General features: G+C 42.9%; 1 protein-coding gene across 4 annotated transcripts; it reads right to left on the bottom strand.

Moving 5' to 3' along the window:
* Positions 1-1,770: 1,770 nt before the first annotated feature.
* Positions 1,771-21,650, bottom strand: DUS1L (dihydrouridine synthase 1 like). 4 transcript variants are annotated; one of them, XM_075169203.1, is made up of 14 exons: positions 21,228-21,630; positions 18,788-18,896; positions 17,828-17,878; positions 15,933-16,045; positions 15,099-15,181; positions 14,815-14,918; positions 13,707-13,851; positions 12,981-13,077; positions 12,529-12,617; positions 12,292-12,321; positions 11,562-11,728; positions 10,996-11,033; positions 7,956-8,031; positions 1,771-7,612 (listed from the first exon to the last, which is right to left on the bottom strand). In XM_075169203.1, the coding sequence occupies exons 1-14, from the start codon at positions 21,462-21,464 to the stop codon at positions 7,461-7,463; spliced, it is 1,491 nt and encodes a 496-aa protein (XP_075025304.1). In that variant the 5' UTR covers positions 21,465-21,630; the 3' UTR covers positions 1,771-7,460. The 4 variants fall into 4 exon arrangements, with proteins under 4 accessions (XP_075025304.1, XP_075025305.1, XP_075025307.1 ...); XM_075169204.1 differs by lacking the exon at positions 12,292-12,321 and having other exon boundaries at positions 21,228-21,627; XM_075169205.1 differs by lacking the exons at positions 1,771-7,612; positions 7,956-8,031 and adding an exon at positions 10,709-10,880 and having other exon boundaries at positions 21,228-21,650.
* Between the last annotated feature and the right edge of the window lie 1,139 nt (positions 21,651-22,789).

Below are 22,789 nucleotides of genomic sequence, written 5' to 3'. Positions count from 1 at the left end.
TTGGGTGCTGAAAATGGAAGCAATAGTTCCTGTGAAGTCTTTGGTTAAATGTCTTCCATTTGGCATGGAAAAATTCTCCCATTTTTGATGGGAGAAAGGAGAGAGTTATTTAATCAAGAACTTTGAGTCAGGCATCACCGATGGCCAGTTTAGTGAGAAAGGGAAGTTGAGTCCTCAGGTAAATTGCTGTACATCCTGTAGAAATGCTGGGAAAGTAATTTTAATGCCTTCTGCTCATGCTGAAGGAAAGCCATTCAGTCCTATAATACTACTAAAACCTCTTTGCTTTCTTCCTAAAATGGGCCACTGATACCATTTCTAAGGAAAAGATCTTACGCTCTGCTCTTGAAAAGATGGGTTTGCAACACGTCAGTGCATCATCTCAGCTGGCTATCTTTTCTTATGCACAGCTTCCACTTTCTTGATTTTATTAGATTGCTTCTGTTCCTTCCTGGAGGGTTTCTACTGGAGGAATCCTCAATTGTGAATGGACATCTTCAGCACGCTGACTTGAGAGTCTCTGCTTTTCCAGACACCTAGCGCTTGTCCACTCTCGGGAAGTGGCTGGAAGCGCATATCCTTTAGCAGTCGGCATGGAGCCCACAACGTGGCAACAGTTTCCAGCTCTTGCTGTGACCTGAGGCAGTTCCATAGCTGGGGCAGAGGTTTCTTCTCTCCAGACAAAAATGCTTACAATCTCTTTTGGACAGAGAGCGCATTTCTCTTTTCTTGCTTAGTTCATTGGCACTATTCAAGCACAGTGTATGCTTTTGTATAGAATTATTGGCATATAACTCTTTCCTTTAGCCTGTGAAAGAAGCTGCTGTTGCTTTAGGATCTTGTAGATGTGAGTCAGGGCTGTCCAGGCATATTTCTTCTAGACATTGTTCAATGCTTACTTCAGTCCTAACTACCTGCTAGTCCAAAAATCAGGAAATACAACACTGCACGGATATAGTTCTATATAATTTGCATTCATAAGCAGTTTCCCCCAGTGAAAGGTTATTCTTATCTTAAATTTCTAAGTAATTTCGCAAGTAATAAATGGGAAAATAGTGACTCACGTAGAATGGATTTCCAGTGATTCCCTGTGACCACCAAGGTAATTCAGGGGATGAAGTTTTGTGGGCTCTGTAGCATGTTGGTATGTCTAGGATATGTTCAGAGGAACTTGTTTAAGTGGATTTCATGAACTTGTGCAGCACCTTTTTGTTGATGAGGAAGGAGATGCCAGTGGTAGGCCATAACTGCCTCGTGCAGTGTAAATCCTGCTTTCTTTACCTGACCTAGCTAGGGGTAAAGGAAAAACAGTTGGAAAGAACCTGGTTCTTTTGGCGAAGGCAGTTTTAAGTAGCAAAACTAGTTTTAGTGGTAATGTAGAAACTGCCATTATGAGATCTCTGTTGGAATAGTTGGAGGTGATTGATAATTATCTGTCCAGAACTTGTCCAGCATAGTGGTGTGTGTTGCTAAGATTTGTAGAGGGAGGACTATAAGAGGGGGAGATTGTATTACTGCTTGGACTGTGGATGGGTGCATCATCATCTGTAAGCTACTGTCATCTGAGAGACTTCAGCGGATGAGGGACAAAGTAATAGAGTTTTGTCTTTGCCCCATGCTATACATGTATGATCTGTACATTGGTTTCTTGGACTCTGCCATAATGGTCTCAGCGTTACTTCCTAACTTTGTTGAAATTGCAGCATTGTTCCATCCTCTGGACAGCTCCCAAAACTGCTGCTGAATAACATATTATTTCTCATACATGCAATGTAATACAAACTTTCAGAAAAACAAATGAGGAAACTTTAATAATAGCAACAATGCTTCTGTCAAAGACCCATCATGCATAGGTAGAAAGTGCTGGTCAAGCATTGATCTTTTTTTTTTTTTTTTTTTTTTTAAGGGTAAAGTCTCAGCCAACTTAATTTGGCTATTTGAGGTTCTTATGCCATCTCATTCATTACTTATGACAGTGGGGGAGCAGTGTGCTCCACAGGACCATGCTCTTAGTATTTTTTTGTGCCATCCCCTTGTGAGAGCTGAGACTAATGCAAGTCAGCATTTCATTTTTTCAGTAGTCCATCAACTGTGAATTTGCAGTAGGGTGAAAAACACCAAAGTGGTATGAAACTGACTTCCGCTTATCTCTGTTGCTGTTAGGGAATAGGAGATGAATTACTTTCTGCTGGGTAGCTGCATTAGCAAGAGATGGTCTAATTCAAACAAGACTTCAAGTGGCAAGACCTGAAAATGTGTCTTACGTGGTAGATCAGGCTAGGTAATCTTATTGTCCTTGATCCCACAGATATCACTGTTTCAGTTCTCTAATACTTCTGCAGCTATAGCTTTGACTATTATACTCCATGTGCCTGTAGTTTATGTAACTGTGAAGTCTATGTGTACATAAAGTTTGTACCCTGTAAATACATGCTGAGATCCAGGGTTTTCAATCTTTGTTTCGATATACTTCTTTTTGTCTTTTTTTTTTTTTATGATATGTCATCTCATTGCCAAATAAAGGCAGTTGGCTTTCTTTTTGTCAGGTGAACCACTACTACTTTTTCTTGTGTGCCTCTGAAAATGGATTTAGATACAAGAATCCAATCTCCCTCAAACCCAAAGACTGAGGATCATTTTCACGATCATTCTACATGCAGAGCACTGCCTTTTCCTCCCCCTACTGCCATTAAAATTAAATAGTGTGTATCTTTTTGAGGGCCCGTGAAACAGAAACAAAACAGGACATTACCTTGCTGAGTTGGCAGGCTGCAGTGTTTTGATTATAGATAAACAGGATAATTAGTATATTGCCTAGCCTGAAAGTAATCTCTCGTTAGTGTAGATGCAGGTGTGCCCTGCATGAATGGCAAATGGCTCGGCTTTACTCATGTTGTAATAGTGCCTCTTAATTCACAAACATTGTTTATTAAGAAATTGATACACTGGTCATCTTTACCTTACTAATTGCAAGGTTATCATCTTCTAGAATGTCTGTTGAAAGTTCAGGTTGCAACTTTTTTTTCCATTAGCGTGGTGATTTGTAATTAGATGTACAAAGGGAGTTTGTGTTGCAGTGCCTAACTGAACAGTATTCCAGTCCTGTATTAGGAGCACTGCAGTCTTCTGCCATGTCATGGGACAGGAGCTAACAAGATAAGCGTGCATCTATCTGCATTGCCTATTAAGAAATGCTTTGGAAGAGGGGGTGGGGAGGAATATGCCTTAAATACTAATTCTGTATAGAAATGTGTCCATTTAGGATTCTCAAGTATAAGGCCCTTCCTGAATTTAGGAGCCTAAAGTCAGCCTGATCCTTTCTTCACACTGGTAAGTGATTGTGTGATGAGACTGTACTCATGAGAGATGTGTTCTAAAATCCCACGATGTGGTTAAGAATATAATCCGAATCTCTCGCGTAGCACCAGTCCACTACTGTGTTGTATCAGTGGATGTTTCTCATGCAAACGCCTTTCCTGACTTTGTCAATTTTCTCTGGCACAGTGAGGAGGAGAATGACTGAGCTTTCTGATGTTTTTGGGAAACTGTGTAAATGGGAAGGGGTCAGGTAAGCAGTTTGAAATTCCATAATGAACATTTGGCTTTTTATTAGAAGAGGGGCTTTTCAAACAGACCAGGGAACTCAGAATACTCGACAGCTTTAAAGTGTATGCCTGTGTGAGGGAAGAAGTGGACTATTTCCACAGGAGGTGGGAGACATGGTTTCAAGTTCTCATCTTTAAATGAAGCAGAGAAGCATTTTTAAACTTGGTTTTCCCACACTAATCACTGGGCTATTTGGTAAATGCCACACCCTTTCCCACCCCCTCGGTTTCTGTGCTAGTTCCAATTCACAAGGCAAGCTAGAATAACGCCTACCAGCTTAGTGTCTAAACTTGATTTGAATACAAGGGTAGTCAGAAATGATGAAAGCTGCTGAAAGTCTTGGAGAACAAGCTGATTAAGGTTGGAAGATGCTATTCCCAGAACATCATGGAAAATATTTTGTTCAAGTAACGAGCAAATGAAATGGGAAGACTCAATAGGAGAGTTTGAACTACTTTTATTGTCATAATCTGTAGAAAGCCACAACTAAATGTTAGGCAGCATTTAAGTCCAGCCTCTAAATGGATATGCAGTTCTTACCTCTTGTGGTCCCTCTAGAGGACTTAGTGTGAATGAATGGGAACAGCTAGATAAAAGCTAGCTAGATGTAGACAAATGTCCAGAGAGATTAAGATGCACATGATCATGTGATAGGGAAGGTGCCTGAAGAAACAGCATGGAAAATTTGAACACAGAAGAGAAGAAAGTGAGCACAAGGGTGATTGACATAAGGGTAGGCCAAGGCCTCTGCTGCTCTGGTGCTCTATCCAAGGATAGGTCCTTGGATATGGTGCTCTGCTTAGTGATCTGTTAATCTTGCTTGTGGGCTCTCTTGTTATTAATGCTTTGAATGAGAACATTTCTCCATGGATTGAGTAAGTCTACAGCTACTAGTTGTTTAAGGTGTTTTTTCAGCATACTGTTCCAGTCCATGTATGAACTCATGATTGTAAACTGTAACACAGTTTGTAATGCAGGTTAGGAAATATAAACTGATCTTGCCAGGGCTCGAGGGGGCGTGTGTACACGTGCATGTATGAACACGCGCGCGCACACACACACACATGCATAAGCAGGGAATGGTTGTTGAGAAGTCCAAAAAATGTGTTAAAAATGGTTTATAAAATAATCGGGGCATGCTGTTATCTTCTGATTCCTGAAAGTGCTGTGTTTCTGTCATTAAAAAAAAAAAGTCTTGAGCCCCTCTTTTGATTGGGGGTGGGGCACGGAAGGGTCTTCCCTATTTTCAGAAATGCATGGTGCTGCATTTGTTTTCTGACCTTGGAGGCACTTTTGATTTTTGGTTTATTACTGTTCAGTAATCTTTCTTTTCCGAGGCAAGGGCTCTTATGCGCTAAGACGACATTTGCCAGTGCTTTATGCAGACCTAGTATTCTGGGTGCTGGGTTTCTCGTTCATTTCCTTTTGCACCAAGGGTAAGTTCCAAAAGGGTGTAACTGACAGATTCTGACAGGCAGAGGAAGAATCTCTGCAATAGGGATTCTAGAACAATAAATGTCGGCCAGGTGAAGCATCAAGGAAAGGAACCATAAAAATCTCCCTCCTGGCTCCTGTCCTCCCAGTTGTGTTCAAAACAGCTATACCATCTCCAGTGTTGATGCTAAATGACCTATTTGATTTTAAATTTGTGTAAGGTACACACCTAAGTCAGCTCCAATCTGTGGAGGTTCTGTTGCACAGGCTGAATATAAGAACACACAGCACCAGCTAAAACAGGATAAGCCATTTTGTTTGTGAAATGAAGCAGCCCCCTACCCAGCCAAATCCTCAAACCATCAACTGTTCAGAACCGTGGGCCAGAAAGTGATAATAGAGCATGCACTCCGAATACATTACTACATACTGTAGGATGGTCCACTTGCTAGACTTTATGTTGGCAATTTGCTTGCTTTATTTGCTTACAAAACTGACAGCTCAACCACAATATAATTTCTTGTTACTGGCCAGTACAGTGCTGCAGTAAGCTGTTAGAGAAATCTTACGTTACACGCCAGCCTATAATAAATTAAAACAAACAAAAAAAATTAAGACCAGTTATGAATAAAACCTGCCTCCATGGAGGCAAACTTACTGGCTTAAAACAGGCATACTTAGTCTAGCAAGCAGGGCATGCTTGTGAACATATGCCAAATCTCTTGATAGTCTGGCCATGTGAAGCAGAGATTTGACTTGCTGGAAGCAGGTCCTTGGATAGTGCAGTGGTTGGGACCTGTACCCATCAGAGCCCGACACACTCCCAGTTGCAGGCAAGACATTTTAGCTGGGCAGGAACGGTTGCTCAGGTCCCAGGCCAGGCACAGAACTCTGTCGTTCCCACCCCTGCCCCACACCCCCTGGGCTTCCTCACCCCCCTTTTCTCCACTTCCCTTGAAGGAACAGTAGTTTAACTGCTAATTTTACAGTTAAAGGCTCTAGTGCTATACAGGGCTCGTTCATAATGTGCCAGCTTTGCCAAACCAAGCATGGGTAGACTGCATCTTTACAGGCTCTGCAGTGCATCATTGCTTTGTTCCCTTCAGTAAGCTACATGTGACAAGAAAGCAAGCACTAACAGGCCTGCTGCATTTAGTGCGCTAAAAAGGTGCTAGCAGCTCTGCAGCAAAGATGCTCAGTCTGCAGCTGCAAGAAATAGCTGCATACTCTGGAGCAGGGTCACTAAGCATGCAGTGACATAAACTGCATTCAGAAAACAGGCCACAGGGAGATAAATTTCCAAAGCTGAGCTAAGCTTTATTTATTTATTCTAGCTTATGCATAGGATAGCTTGACTTCCATTTCTTCAGTCTATTAAACAGCTGCATACTATTGCTGTTTTTTTTTTTTTTTTTTTGGCTGCTGATATTCTTCACAGCATACGTAACACTGGAAGGCTACCCTGACTGAGTGCCTAGGAGACACACAAAGCCCATGGGGAAAAAGGGTAAAAGCCAGGTAGGGGTCTTGCATGTGTAGACCTGGATTTGGTTTTGACACGCTTCTGACAGAATTTATCACAGAATTCTGACAGAATTTCCCTTAGGGACATGGTGTAGTGGACATGGGGGGTTGGGTTGACGGTTGGACACGATGATCTTAGAGGTCTTTTCCAACCTGTATGATTCTATGATTCTATGATCACGTGGGAAGGAGAAAGAATGATCATATAATTAAGTATGAGACTTTGAGCATGGAAAGGTTCATGGACTTGGTTCTAACTTAGCACACAATTTCAGACAACCCTCTATTAAAACAGAGATTTCATTTTCTTCCAACCTTTGGCTTATGGGAGACAGTTAAGCTTTACATTACTGTACAAAACTAGTAATTGTTAATACACAATGTGGCCATAGGAACATCTTATAGTTTTACATTCACGTTTTCAAAGTATGGCTAGATTCCTTTCTGCATTGAAAACATGGCCTGCTGAAACTCAGACAAATGTAACACATTTTTCTATTAGTGAAGAAGTCATTGACATTGCTATTTTTAGTGCGCCAGAAGGCTGTTCTGATACAAGAAATTTATTCCCCCATACTAAAAACAGCACATGAAGGGTTAATGAACATACAAGAGGCAGATTGTGATGGCAGCTTATATAGGTTGCCCCTGCCCAAAAATGCAGCATTTTCAGTCTTTAAAACACAGCATGAGAAATTTAATTGCATTCTTTTTATTTCAAATGCAGGATAATTCCCTGAGTAAGCAGCTTTTTACTTAAATAAAACTTTTCCAGAACTTAAAATAAACCTGTGGCACAAGTTCACACAGCTGATGGTGAGCTGGAGACGGCATGTTCTTTGGCCCAGGGAAGCAGAGGCCTGGCAGGAGCTCTTTAATTATTCATTTCCAAAGCTTCACACTGCACTGTCACCAGCCTCCTTCAGTACAGCAGTCTCCCCCACATCTACATCTCCTCTCCGATTGATCTCTGGGTTTTGAATTACTCTTTGACTACTCTGCCATGAAAGGGATTTTTCATATTTGGTCTTAAAAAGTAATCCATGACCTGAAGAAGCAGGGGGGGGGGGGGAGGAAAAAAAAAAAAAAAAAAAAAAGAAACTGAAATGAGATGACCGCACTGGTAAACAGAACAAGCTCATTCCTTATAAAGAATGGGTCCTCACAGTCTGGAAACTATGCATCCCAAGGCTTTGAAAGCAGAAGAAATACCATACATAGAAGGAAGAGCAGGCTTTTAAAATTGTACTATAAAATTTTAGATAGCTATGTATGTAGATTTTAACACACACACACACACCCCCCCCCGCCATAAACCAAGTATTAAAGTAATGAATATACATGGGAGATGAGACATTTGCTCCATGACTTGTAAGGACAGCTACACTTACCTGGACAGTCTGCTGTCTCTTTAAATGCTCTTTTCTTACAGCATCCTCGGCACATGTTAAACACACATTTATTGCCCTGGGTTGGGATGGGGGGTGTAAAGAAGCTTGTATCAGTGAAAATAAAATTATTATTGTTTACTATAATAAGCAACAACAATACAGCTCTGCACATTCAGACCTTTGGGAAAGAAACATGAACTTGTGTATTAGCCAGTCACACCTCAGTCTAATGAAGATGACAGAGTTGATGTCATGGGCAGGTTGGGGAGCCCCAGCTATCAACTAGTTGTACATAGAGAACAAAACACCAAAAAAATTCCACATTCAACTTTTGCAACATCAGTAATTTGTTGGGCAGCCTGAGTTACACAACGCAAAAGTAGTATGTGAAACAAAGTGCCTGACATGCTTGCTGCCATCTGTAGCTAGGCCTAAAATAAATGTTACCACAGCAATTACTTCCCTACTTGCAGCTTAAAATATACCTGAGTATATATTAAATTATAATGTATGACCCTTAGGGGACAGCAGCAGTTGAGTCTTGGATAGTTGACAACTTGGCTATACTAGACTAGGTATCTGGGAGGCTTTGGCTCACACATGCTTAGTGACCATTTAGGAAAGTGGGGTTTTGTTCAATTAAAAATTCCTTCATGTTTAGAAGCCCTTGGTTGAATTTTTTGTTTATATTTGTTTTGTTCTCCCCCCATTCCACGACATAGGTTAGAAATACATGATCTAGGGGGAAAAAAAAAAAAAACCACCAAACAGGCCCAGTCACAAGATTTCAAGGGCTGCGGGCGACATTACAATGATGTAAGAGCAAAACAAAAATGAGACTAAGCCCAGCTTCAGACAATCATAGCTGACACACCAAGCTGTGTCACCTGGATTAGCTATGAAACAAGATGGCTTTGAAAGTAGGCCAGCTGAATGCTCAATGTTTTCCCAATAATGAACACAGCAAGAAAAAAATTTTCTTCTGTAGCTGCAGCTCCAAATTGAGCCCCAGCTAGCTGCTATTTCTAAGGTACTATAACAGTGTTACAAAAGAGCAATGCCACATGCGCATGTCCCAATCTCCCCACCCCCACAGCTGTAATGCTACCTTTTCAGCTAGAACACAAAACTATTCCTTGCATCTTACACCCTGCTTGTATGTGGGCGTGCAGAGGTATGTTAGCAGCAATAAACACACTCTGCTCAGCAACATCTCCCTGTCAAGGAAACAGCCATGTTCCCCAAGGGAAAACAAAGGAAAAAAATGTAAACAAACAAAAAACCAATGAACTCTTTTCAAATAGCAAATATTTGAGGTTTCCTATATAAAGTTTCAAACAAATATGCTATATACAGCCTGGAAAACAGCTGGCTTGTTTAACATTGCTAATGGTGAAAGCTGATGTTAATCTACTAGCAAAACCAGAGCTGAGAATGACTAGGTGCTCATTGTTGTTCTCATTAAGGGCATAGGTCCAAAAGCAACAAAAACCAGAGCGGCAGATTGCTGCCTGACACTCACTACAGACTATACTGTGATGATGTTTTAAGTATCTGTATTAGTACACCAATAACCACAGCAGTTATTCAAATTCTCAATCCTTGCAGAAAAACACCACCCACCACTAACCCTAGTAAGAGGGGTGTTGTTTTTCATTTCACAGGAGAATATGCATCTGTAATTACTGAAAGTTTGGAGATTTGTTTCCAAGAGATCTTGGGAAGTTGATCTAACTCACTCAACTGTCTTAGCAATAAATATCCTCAGCAGCAGGAAGACTGCACTTTTTTGGAAAGGAAGGCAAATGATCTCAAAAAACCTACAGATGTTAGTGATTTTTGTGCAGCACGTTCACCTCAGAGATTGGTTGCAGATAATAGTTAAGAGGCTTTTGCCTAAGCATGGTCTTTTTTTTTTTCCCCCTACATATCAGCAGGACTTGGTAAGCATGCATTACTTGACACTGGCATGGACCTACCTCAGGATTTAGAATCATAGAATAGAACCACAGAATAGTTTGGGTTGGAATGGACCTTTAAAGGTCATCTAGTCCAACCCTGCTGCAGGGAGCAGGGACACCTTCAACTAGATCAGGTTGCTCAGAACCCTGTCCAACCTGACCTTGAATGTTTCCAGGGATGGGGCATCTACCACCTCTCTGGGCACCCTGTGCCAGTGTTTCACCACCCTCATCGTAAAAAATTTCTTCCTTATATCTAGTCTGAATCTCCCCTCTTTTAGTTTAAAGCCATTACCCCTTGTCCTATCACAACAGGCCCTAATAAAAAGTCTGTCCCCATCTTTTTTGTAAGCCCCCTTTAAGTACTGAAAGGCCGCAATAAGGTCTCCCCAAAGCCTTCTCTTCTCCAGGCTGAACAACCCCAACTCTCTCAGCCTTTCCTCATAGGAGAGGCGTTCCATCCCCCTGATGGTTTTCGTGACCCTCCTCTGGACCCACTCCAACAGGTCCATGTCTCTCCTGTGCTGAGGGCTCCAGAGCTGGACGCAGCACTGCAGGTGGGGTCTCACCGGAGCAGAGTGGAGGGGCAGAATCCCCTCCCTCGACCTGCTGGCTACGCTGCTTTTGATGCAGCCCAGGAGACGGTTGGCCTTCTGGGCTGCGAGTGCACATTGCTGGCTCATGTCCAGCTTTTCATCCACCAGTACACCCAAGTCCTTCTCGGCAGGGCTGCTCTCAATCCCTTCATCCTGCAGGACCTTGCACTTGGCCTTGTTGAACCTCATGAGGTTCACACGGGCCCACTTCTCGAGCTTGTCCAGGTCCCTCTGGATGGCATACCGTCCCTCAGGTGTGTCGACTGCATCACTCAACTTGGTGTCATCTGCAAACTTGCTGAGGGTGTACTCGATCCCACTATGTCGTTGATGAAGATATTAAACATTACTGGTCCCAGAATGGACCCCTGAGGGACACCACTTGTCACCAATCTCCATCCAGACATTGAGCCATTGACCACTACATGGTCATTTAATTTCCATTTAATGGAAATGCTTTAATAGACACTGGCACTGACTTACCTTAGGGTTTCCACATTGATCACATTTTGCATATTTGGCTAGAAAAGAGAGAGAGACCTGATTTCAGCAATGGTATTTTTACATGGAAGTAGTAAATAAAAAAAATCAGGATCAGACAAAGCTTGGTGCTTTTCTAGCCAGAGAGAGACTCACAGTACCTCAAAGAACAGTGCAAAGGTAAAGATGCTTTGACTTTTTTAATGCCTCTAAGCTAAATCAAAACATAGAAAATGTTAATCCTCAACTTAAGTGTAAAAGAGGAGGACATCTGCTTGAAATGCATATGAAATTTCATAACTAGTGACAGCTACAATTTAGTTTGTAAAGCATTTTGATCTTAAAAAGATGTTTATAGTGTATCAGTGACCTACTTCTTCGATCCTTGTTTTCTTTACAAATGAACATAATTTGAATCACATTGCCTATTATCAAAATTTCCTGATAACCCCCCTCTTTTTAAAGAGGTTTCTACAACTACATAAACAAGGAAAATAAAGTAGTGGCAATTCATATCAAATGTGATATCAGCAACTTTCCATGCATTGATCCCAATAAATGGAACTTACGTTTTAAAGATGGATCAAAGCTTTTATTTGGATTTCTTAACTTCTTTTTTTGCTTATTCTTTGACAGAAGCTCAGAATTTCCATCTTCCTCCTCTTCCAGAGCACGTTTCCCTCGCACGCCTTTTTCAGTCCCACTGGCTCCATTCTCCTTGCATCTCTCCTTTGGCCTGAAACAGTGAATATCATCATTAAGTTGGCTGAAGAGAAGGAATAGCCGTTCCCTGGCCACTATTTACAAAAATCTGGGTAAACTGTAAACCTTTCTATCATGGCTAAATTACAAGGAAGTGTCATTGTCCTTAGAAGTGGAATAGAAAAACCTAACTTTTTTGTTAACACTGGCTGTTAATAACAGACATGCTGTCAGATATGTCGGTTGGAAAGTCAATGAAAGTTGGCCAGTTAAATTAGTTAGGTATCTGTTAATCTGTTATTCCCAGGTTTTACTTACATATTTACTTAATTTACTTAAGTATTTACTTAGATATTAATCTTGACATGCTCGTTCTCTTCTTCAGCCCAATTTTCACAGAAAGGGAATAAGCTATCTGAAAAACTTGTCCATACAACACAAGCATCTTTTATAGAATACAGTTTAGTTCCCATCTTTGCTACTCTGGCAGTTACCAGCAACATTCGTGTTACGTATAACAATAAAGTACTGTCAGGTAGCATAACTGCTGCACATCAGGCTCTCTTTCTGAGCTGTAGTGGAATTCTTGATTCTTACTTTCCAGAGAGAAAGAAATCTGAGGAGGATCTAAAGGAGAAGATGCATACAATGAGCAACATCCCCACGAACAAAGCAATAACCAGGAAAAAAACAAACGAGAATAAAAATAATCCAAAGTCTTCACTTATTTTCAAATGAATGTAAGCTCCTAGAACAGAACTGGATGGCTCTGTACTGACAGTATGGGTGGGAAAGGCCTATGGGTACCTGTCCACGTTAGAATAGATAACTCACCCTGGCCTGATGTATGGCTGACAGATCCAGTGGAAAAAAGGCAACCCTTCTTTTGGCTTTTCTCCTTCTTTCTGATTAGCTATTTCTTCCTGCAGCATAGAGTTACAGTCAGTTTTCCTGGATTTCTCAGGAAATACTCTAAATAATACTTCAAACTCCAGGAAACCACAAAGTGGAATTTAAACTAACAGTTACTGATAGTTAAATATAGGCAAAAAACCTCTACTAAGAAGATTAAATGAAGCAGATTTGTAACTCCTAAATCAACTTTATCCCATGTAAAGCTGTTCAGGCTTAAGGGGCTGCTACTGTAGTAAACTACCAGTATCAAGGCTGATAAGCCACAAAGTTCCAATGAAGTGGCTAACAGACATCAACTGCATGACATACATGGTAAGTTCCCACCAAGTGTGGACAGTGTTGTTCTGGGAGATTAGGGCCCATCTTGGTACCTGGCATCGTAGTTTCAGCTCCCTGTTGACATCTAAAATGCCCTCTAGAGTCTTCACTTTTGCTAATTCTTCACGCAGCTGCTGGTAAACTTGAAGCCTGAGGCAAATCCCAAACATCAAGTCATATTTATTCATTATTTCTAGACTGAGGAGATCAACTAAAAATGTCTTTATAGAAGCTTTTTATAGATTTGTCTTGCTGCACTTGCCTTTGGTAGAAGCTTATCTTCTTTCTTGTAAGTCCAGAGAAAAGCACATATACCTGCTCCTCTTTTCCAAATAAATACTTGGACACAACCAAGGTACTTCGAGATAAGCTAACATGAACGTACAGTGCATCAGCTGCTCCTCAGTAACTGCCCACGGCCATGCTCTTATTCCACAATAAATGCAAGACAGCTTTGCCTCACAATGAACAAGGAGTTAGTCAACTCATGTTTGCCGTAAAGTGCATGTGTGCATATGGGCAATTACCACACGGTAGCTGATGTGCTGTGAGTTCGCACCCTAGCTTATCTTGTGGTAACTTGTTCATTCCCCATGCCCTGTTTCCCAGATATGCAGCGAAGGGTAAAGACCTCAGCCCACATTCTCTCCAGCCAGGTCCAGGAAAGAAAACCTTGCAGCATACTAATTCAGGCCAAACAAATCCTTGTCCAGAAAAGCCAGACACTTGCTAGGCAGCATGAGCCCTGAAAACATTAAGAGTTCTCTGGAGATACTCACGTGTGATGCCAGAGCTTGAAGAGATGAGCCCTAACATAAGACAATGGACAAGGGTACTTCTGCACTATCTCCAGATACTCCTCAGCCATCTCCCACACCAATGGGTTTCGGCCCTCAAACAAAGCTGGGTTATGAAGATTACCTTCTAGGGAACGAAAAGAAATACTCAAACTTTCATTTCAGGATTTAAACAGAAAACAAAATCTAGGCTCTGGAGCTTGATCAGCTCTGTTGTGATTCTACTAGCCAGTCACAGACACATCAGCCGTGTACTCACAAAGAGGAACACAGGCTCCATAAAACTCTAGTCTGAGGATACTATATTTCACTACACAATTCTTAATTGAGCCTAATAGCTCATATCTAATTAAAGTACATTTTCCAGAAAGGCATTCAATCTTGACACAAAGACAGTAAAAAAAATTAATAAATAGAGAAGTCATTGCTTTTGTTGCCCAATGGTTAAATACTTGGACAATGGGTGTCTTACCTTAAGTCTGTGTTCACATTTGTCTGGCCTAAGTTTACAGATACTGCTTCTCACTATGTGTTTCTCTACTGGCTTCACAAGCCTTCTGTTAACCAGTACTTTCTAAAAATAACATTCTACAACCTCCCAGAAAATATATTTCCTTGCTTTAACTGTCCGAGTGATTGGAAGCTTTTTCTGATGTCTATCCTAGCTCTTCCTGTAGGAAGTTATGCCAATTCTTTCTCGTCCCAACCCAACATGAACCATCTGCAGGAATACTAATCAATGGACGCACTTACTGCATTAAGATCCATTCAAAAACCATTCCATTGATTAACAGATGTCATGAAAATATTCCAGGACAACAGGAGTCCCATATGCCTTTGTCAAGTAATTAGATTTGACTCAATGGTACTACAAGTCCAACATAACAATTCTTACAAATCCTAAGTGATTCCCGGTCCTGGTAAGAGATGGCCAGTACAAGAGGAGAGAGAATGGCCACTCAGCTTTCAATCAAATCTGTTCACCAAGTCAGTCGGACGTAAGCTTCTAATAAATGTATATGGGGCTGCTAAGAGAGTAAGAAACAGTTTGTATTCTCATCTATTATGAGTAAAAGTTCATTTTCTTTACCTGCACTCATGACACCATGCACTCCTGTCTTGCGGATACATTCTTCCACATCACTGAGACACTGGATGTTTCCATTTGCAAATACAGGAATGCTTACAGCTTTTCTATACCAGTGAATGAAACAGATGCGTAAAATTGAGAATTAGAATGTTTAGAGTCAACCCAGAAATTCTACTCCTGTCACACAAATTTGTTTGCTCTTCAATGCCACTGCACACTCCACTTAGAATCCACCTTCATAGCGTGTTAGCAGAAATCCACTAAAATTGGTACTGCTCACTAACCTGACAGCTTGAATGTGCTCCCAAGATGCCACACCAGCAAGCGGTCCTTTCTGTTCTTTAGTACGGCCGTGCACAGTCAGCAGCTAGAACACACAGTTACATTTACCTTTCATGTGTATGAACCACTGGAACAAATCCACTGACAAAAATTTCCTTTCACCCCATACACTTCATGGATGCCACTGAATTCCCACTGCTATTTCAACAGTGCAGGGACTTTGGTATCACAGAAAGGTAACAGCAGCTCTCCTACCATGGCATGGTCTTGGGCTTCTTTCAGCTTGCTATTCCACGGCATGACAAGATCGTATCTTGGGAGAACCTACAGATTTCCTATTGCATTGGCTCCCATTTATGATTCACTTTGGAATTTGTGATATATTGATCTGGCTTGCTCCTCAGCAGAAGGCCTGAATACTGTCAGTACTGGCTCTACCTACAGACTGTCTCTTCGAATTTAACTGGAGTTACATCCTAGAAGGCTGTAACTAGTGGTGGTCATCTTTGATACTGCTTTTTTCTGTAGCCCCATGGATTTCATGCATTCACACTGCCTCCTGCAGCATTATGTTAGACTGAGATGCTCAACCACAGAGAAGGATGCCCAACTGTGCAGTGATTACAAGAGAGGCTCTGAAATCATGATGTCTTCCATATCATACTATTGACCTGCTGCCTGTGACTGCAAATACACACAATCTCTCTGCATCCTGTTTTCTCTGTGTGTAAAACAATGTAGCCTATTCATCTCCACAGTACACCGAGATCTGGTCATCAGATCTTTACATAGACACGTGTCCAATGCAACAGTACAGGGAGCAGCTGCCTCCTTACCTGGCAGCCAGCTTTCTCCAGCATCTGTGCATACTTCACTGTCTTGTCAATTTCTGGGAAAACGCGGATTTTGCATGTGATGGGAACAGAGAGCCTCTCGTTAGCCAGTAAAACTGGGAAAGATTGAAAAGACAGGTAAGTGGGCTGCACAATGCTACGAAAAGTGCCTACTCTCCTCAAGATCTGATACTGGGTGTGGTATGGAAAAAGCCTGGAAAGTTAATTCTATGCAGTTCTCACAGCTTAAACAATCAGCAATGTCCTCCGCAATCCTTATTGCATAGGTTAATCAAGTAATAGTAAAACATGAAGCACAAAATCTGCGTTCTAACAAGAAGGCATAAAATAGTCAGCATTTAATAGCCCTAATGTTTCCACTGCATCAAACCTTCACTTTCAAAGACCACCCCCCTCAAGTCTTAATCATTGATAGAGGCTTACTATTGTCACAGGTTATTGTACTCTTCCTACTCTGCCAACAACATGAACACTCGCTTGTCTACCTTTCCTACAAGAGATCCTTTGCTTCTTTCCAAATTATCACCCAAATAATCATGACAAGTAGAGTCTTGTCCATGGCAAGCAGAGCCTTATCAACTGAGGTAGGCTGTGGACCCAATTAGGTAGTAAATGTAGGTTACAGAGTCAGGGTGAGATCCAGAACAACATGTTAAACTCCCACAGTCTTTACACAGTGCTCGGAATCGGAAAAGAGAGCTAATGAAGACTGCCAACAGAAAAACACTGAGCAATGGCATGCCTGAAATTCTCTTCTCTTCCAGAGCTTGGATGTGTAATGTAGGAAGTCACCTGCTTTCTTCTAATCCAAATCCTAGAAGCTCTAATGATAGGTACTTCCCATCACCCTTTCAAGGGAGCAAGCAAGGTGTATACAGGTGCAAGCAGAAAATAGTACTCCATCATTTTAAAGAAGGCTGGGGGAGAAGGAGGAAGAGGAAGCTTTGTCCAGCTTTTATACAATAGCCTTATAAGACAACTCTCGTACTAGACAGCCTGGGTTCTCACCCAACAAGATGATCTGGGTTCTCTTCTCACCTTGAGGCTGTTCTGATTTGCATCTTTCACTCCTAAGAAAAGTGCCCTAACAAAAACATTACATGCTGGCCAGGGAAGCACTGTCTATCTTTCCAGGTTCTCAGCAGTGTCTTTGTCACTGTCATTCAGGATTCCCTGGACCACAGGGAATGCTAACAGAAGTAAGACTCTTTAACTTCACAATTCAGACACTTGCTTTGAAGGGGAGTGAAGGCACATTCTCAGCTCTACACAATGACCAAATCCTTGCTTTTTATATCAATTCCAAATGTATTTCTTAAAAAAATATGATACTGTTCACAACTGCTACCGATAGTCTGAAAATATCTTACACAAATTTGGAGAAGAGAGGCATAAGGCATAACTTGTTATGGTGCAGACAGAAAGAGTATGCTGAGTTGATGAGAAAAGGGCAAGTGTGGCTTCAAGCAGAAACACAACTCCTGGCACCCAGGAACTTCAAAGTGAAAAAGTAAGGCACTGGGAATTCTGCTGTTTCTAGAGTTGGAGAGCTACTAAGCCATCATTAGATTGGGACTTAATTGACTCACTTTCACCTGAAGTCTGTTTAAGGTACTGAAGTCTTTTAGCAGATCTAGCATGAGTTTGTAGTGGGATACCACCAAGTATCTTGAAGGTGCCACTCAGTACACAATATACAGGAATACAGTAAGAAAGGGAAAAAAAACCCACAACACCCAAACAAACACAACCCTCCCCGAAGAAACATGTTGCACCTCCTTTCCCCAAAAATCCCTAAACCTCCTCTCAATAATGAGCTCATCCCATTCCCTCTCAAAGTGAAGCCTCTCTAAAGTGACGCCTCTCTGAAGACTTACTCATTCTCTGAAGAAGATCCCACTCCTCTTGCAGAAATGCTCCATAGTGACCTATAATAAAATAGCATATGACCAACTTGTACAGAAGAGTAAGGTTCTGAAGTATACAGCTTTCACAAATGTTCAGATACAAAGATCCAGACAGTCATATGCCTCACTGGCAGAAACAGAGTTGCTCCGTCCTGCCCAAACTGGAAGAGTTGGATCATTCTGTTCCCCATGCCACCCTAAATTTACAGGATAAACAATGAACCCTCACACCTTACTTTCACTGCTACTCCCTAAGGCTGGTGTGTTGACGCTGGCAGCTCAAAGCCCAACTTTCAGGGCTTTATATGAAGTGTTTAAAAATTCCCTTCAGGATAAAACCTGATCATACTGAAAGATCTATTTGCCCTGATCATTTCTTATTAGTCTTTGAAAGACATTCTAGAAGAGGAATGGGCAGTAACTGAACAAATCTTTCCTCAACATTCTAACTGATCCAAAATTTTCAAACACTGGTTCTGGTTTTCAAACATAGCTATCTTCACAATATCTTTAAGGGATATGCTAATACGCTAATGTGAATAAACTCTGTGCAAGTATCAAGGAAATAGGAGATGCTAAGTGCCTGCATGATATAATTTTAAATGCAGTTCTGCAAAATTAGGCTGTTTGAGCAACTGAAATCAGAAAGAAAATCAAGCTCTTGCTAAAAATACTTTTTCTGAAGGATATTCTAGACACAAGAGGTATCACTCAAGAGAAGCTGGAATTAATTATTAGTATATCTAATTTTGCTTTAGGTACTACAAAGCATTACCTATCAAAGTGGGTGTAACTAAGTCTGACTTCAGCAGTACTGGAGCCACCCACACACACCGAGGCTTAATTTGGTCCTCTTGATGTTTTACTGCCAACATTGACATTTGAAACATGCCATTTCTCCGTTTTTCCAGGGTTCAGATTTGCACGTACCTCTCTTTGCAATCATTTGGGGGCAACCCAAATTTAGGTCTATGGCATCGCAATAATCCTGAGCCAACAGTGCTGCTTGGACAAAAACTTCAGGGTCATTGGCACAGAACTGAGAAAGACAAAGAAAAGTGGAATAATCAGGCAATAGCTTTCTTCAAGTACTGACAACACATTATGACATAGTTATGAAGCAACTACTTGCTACAGAAAACAGGCATAATATGCACAGTTAATAATAGCAAACGCCATTTCTCAAAACAAACAAACAAACAAACAAAAACTGTGACACTTACCAGCTAAAGATTCTCAACCTTCAAATGACAAAATGAGAAAGATGAGCATTCAAGAGGCAAAAGAATATTTGTAGAATATTTTACATGTAGTACACAAGAATAAGAGGGAACAACTCTTAAAATCCCCTGTAGAACAAATGGCTGTTGCATTTTAATACATAAAGGTGGTGCAGAAGAAAAGAGTTACCTGTGGTGTCTCTGGCTCTTGAGACAATTCAAACTTTGTAGATACCAATAAGCACCACTGCCTCTCAAATGAATTCACATTAGTGTGGCATGTGAAATAGACACATTGGGCTGTTAGTCAAATGCTCAGCCTTAAATATAATTGAAACTGCTTTGTTGAACAGGACAGAGCCAGTCTATTCTTCTCATTTATGCTTTTAAACAGATTTTCTAAAATTCATTATTAACAAAAAACAATGCCATCACATCTTTAAATAATATGGATTTAAACTCAAACACATATGAGCAGAAGGTGTTACTTAAACCCTACAGCACTACATAAATTATGGCTGACACCCACTAAAGCCAGAAAAGGCATTTGCTTTCTCTGAGATGATTGAAACAATGGAAAGCCTCCAATGAAGCCACATTAGTGAGGATTTTTACACAGTAAACAAAGCCCACAAAGCAAGCAGGGCTCAGATGTACCTCTGCCTAATCTACTTCCAAGAGTCTGTGACCAAAACCCAAGCCTGCCCAGGAATATTGCAGAACTCAGTCAGGATTGCTGTACTAGGTCAATCCAAAGATTAATCTAATTATTTCTGTGCCTTATGTCCAATAGCGGCCAGTGGGAAGAAGGATAATACAGCAAGCTCACAGTAATTGACACTCTTCACGTAGGCTCGCCTAGAACACACAGCTTACTACGCTGAAGATCTCTGTACAAAAGACTTATAGCTTTCTAAGATGATTTCAGTTTCTGCCACCTGTATTTTTCTGTGGCAGAAGAAACTACCTCCCACGGAAAAAGAAGAATATACAAAGCTGTACTAAGACAGACTAAAGGTCCACCTCATCCTGCTCGGATAATGGTCAACAACAGACGTCTAGGGAACAGCAGAAGCTGGAAAGCATCTTCAAGGACTTCGGAAGCAGAAGTGGTGTCTCCTGCACCTAATGACCCTCAGTAGAGTTTTCCTTCATTCGCTTTCCAAACTCATGTAATCTTTCAGCATCCAGTACATGGTAATGAATTTTGCAGTTTATAAGTATCACTACCCTTACTTAACACTCTTGTTTCTTGCCATCTTCAAGCCAGTTATACTTTCAGGGTCTTCTCTCATCTCTCCCCTCAGTCAGGGGACACACTTCTCTTCCAGGGTGAAGAGTCCTCATCCATTTAACTGCTCCACATGTGGAAATCATGCCATTCCTCTGCTCATGCCGACTGTCTTTCCCCGCATTATTCTCCAGCTCTGCAGGCCCCTCTCCCTCTTTGGGATGGAGTGGAGTGAAGTAGCAGAACCTCACACAGTACTCAAGAAGCAGAAGCAACACAAGCTTAAAAGTGTGTCCTATCTTCCTTGCACTCTTTTTCTATAGCTAAGCACTAAGCTCATGGTTTCAGAGAACTACTCAAAAAACGGTGATCCCCCCTGAGTGGTATCAGATTTGGAACAACCCTTGACTCCAGAAGACTAGCTGCAATCTACCTCTAAAGATGAGGTGTAGAGGGCTGAAACCCTGTGAGAAGTCTAGTGCTCCAGGCCCCTGTGGTTAAGACACCAAATCCTCTTTGCTAGACAAGGGATAAAGAGAAAAACACACCCATCTTCATGAGCTAAGTACTGTTAGCGGTATTTAGGTGAAGAAAATGAGACTTCTGTCGTCCTATATAACCACTTTAAAATCTGGATGAGATTGACTAGCTGGAACTCACGCGCATTTGGAAAACGTCTGGATTTGTTAACACAAACGGGGTGGGTGACGAGGGTGCATTTGGCAATGCTGACTTGCTCTTGTAGCGTTACCCAAGAGCGCACTGCATGGTGAACCCCGGGAAAGCTCTACCGGCAGTCCCTGCCGCCGCTCCCGGTGCTAGGGTTGACCGAGCAGACGCCGCCGCTCCGGGAGCGCAGCGGGTGGGCCGGGTCGGGCGTCGGTGGCCGTTCCCGGCAACGGGCCGTCGCGACGCTCACCTGCACGATAAGCGGGCGGTCCTCGGGACAGGCCTCGCCGTAGAGGTTCTCGCGGCGGTAGTTGGCGTCCCTGAGGAAGACCTGGGCGTGCAGCATCGGCGTGTAGCAGAGCTGGGCGCCGTGGCGGCGGCTCAGCAGCCTCCAGGCCAGCTCGCTCTGGTCCACCATGGGAGCCACCACGTAGTGGGCACTCCGCAACGTCTCCCTCCAGAAGGCCTCTCCGCGCAGCTTCGGCATCTCTCGCCTGCCCGCCCGTGCAGCGCTGCGGCAGCTGCCGCCCCGCGCCGCCGTACCGGGGCTCGCAGCCGCCGCCTGAGGCCCGGAGGTGGGCGCGATCGCTGGGCCCTGGCAGGGCACCGAGGCGGCCGGACGGTGCCACCGCCATCTCGCTCCGGCCGGCTCAGCAGTGCAGCTGCGGGCCGTTCTCTCCGGAAACCGCGGCGCTGCCAGCAGGGCCGTGCGCGGAAGAGTCCGGGCAACCGCAGGGCCGGCGTGTGAAGAGGGGAGGCCGCGCTCCCCCGGTTTCCCGTCGCGGTGGGGGGCACTGGCTGGGACTTCCGCGGCGCCTGCCGGTGCTCGGACCCCCCGCACCAGCCTCGGTCCGAGGCCGTGCGTAGCCGCGCGGCGTTCCCGCCTGAGGGGCGGCTGCCATGACGACGGACATGGGCGGCCTCCCGCCGGCGAACGGGCACGGTATCACGGCGCGTGGGGCTCCCCCGCGGGCCGTAAGCAGTACAGGAAGCCCCGGCTGTCGGCCGTGGCCGTCAGCCGGTACGTGCCTCGCACAGCACGGCCTGTGCAGCAGCAGCCGGCCTCCCCCTGCCCCTGAGCCTGCTCTGCATCCCGCTGTGGCTGGCAGCGCACCCACCCTCACCCACTCGAGTGCATGAGTCCCGACAAGTATTTTTGGTTTTGCACCTTGGCCTCTGTCCCCACCAGATGCCAAGGTGAAGCGGTTGTTGAGCATTACAAGAACTCAGACTAAGCGAGAGGGTCTCACTGGTTCTTGGTGTCAGACGATCAGGGCAGAGAGGTGGAAGCGATCCACCTGGCTGAACCAAAAATGACAACATACATGACAAAACCATTCATTCAGCAGCATTTCATAAAGCTACTGACCACCACCAGGACGAGCACAGTGGAGGATTTCCTCTTCTACTCTGCCAGTACCTTCCAGAACGTCAAAAATGCTGCATCTCTACTCCAGTCAAAACATCAATGTAACTTTAGTCATAAGGCTTTAGACGTTTTTACTTCAAAAGGGAAAAATTCAAACAAAATCATTATATACAACAATAAAGCACCAGAGCCTAAGCAGGGTTGCATGTATAGTCCAATTGTTCAGTAAGTCTGTTAGAGCCTGTCCATTGACAGCCTTCATAGTTCAAGTTCACTGTCAAAGCCTACGTTTCTTTCCCCCTCCCCAACTTTCTAGCACTCATGGCTGTGATGAACCCTGCTGCAAGAAATAGCTAAGGTTCAAGTTCTTCTGATTCTTTTCCACCATCTTCCACTATCTTCCAGAGGCCTAAACAACCAGTTCTGCTATTTTAAATACCGAG

The sequence above is a fragment of the Calonectris borealis genome, chromosome 20 (genome assembly GCF_964195595.1).
Source record: "Calonectris borealis chromosome 20, bCalBor7.hap1.2, whole genome shotgun sequence".
NCBI classification, from domain to species: domain Eukaryota; kingdom Metazoa; phylum Chordata; class Aves; order Procellariiformes; family Procellariidae; genus Calonectris; species Calonectris borealis.
This window is presented reverse-complemented; position numbering and strand designations above follow the sequence as displayed.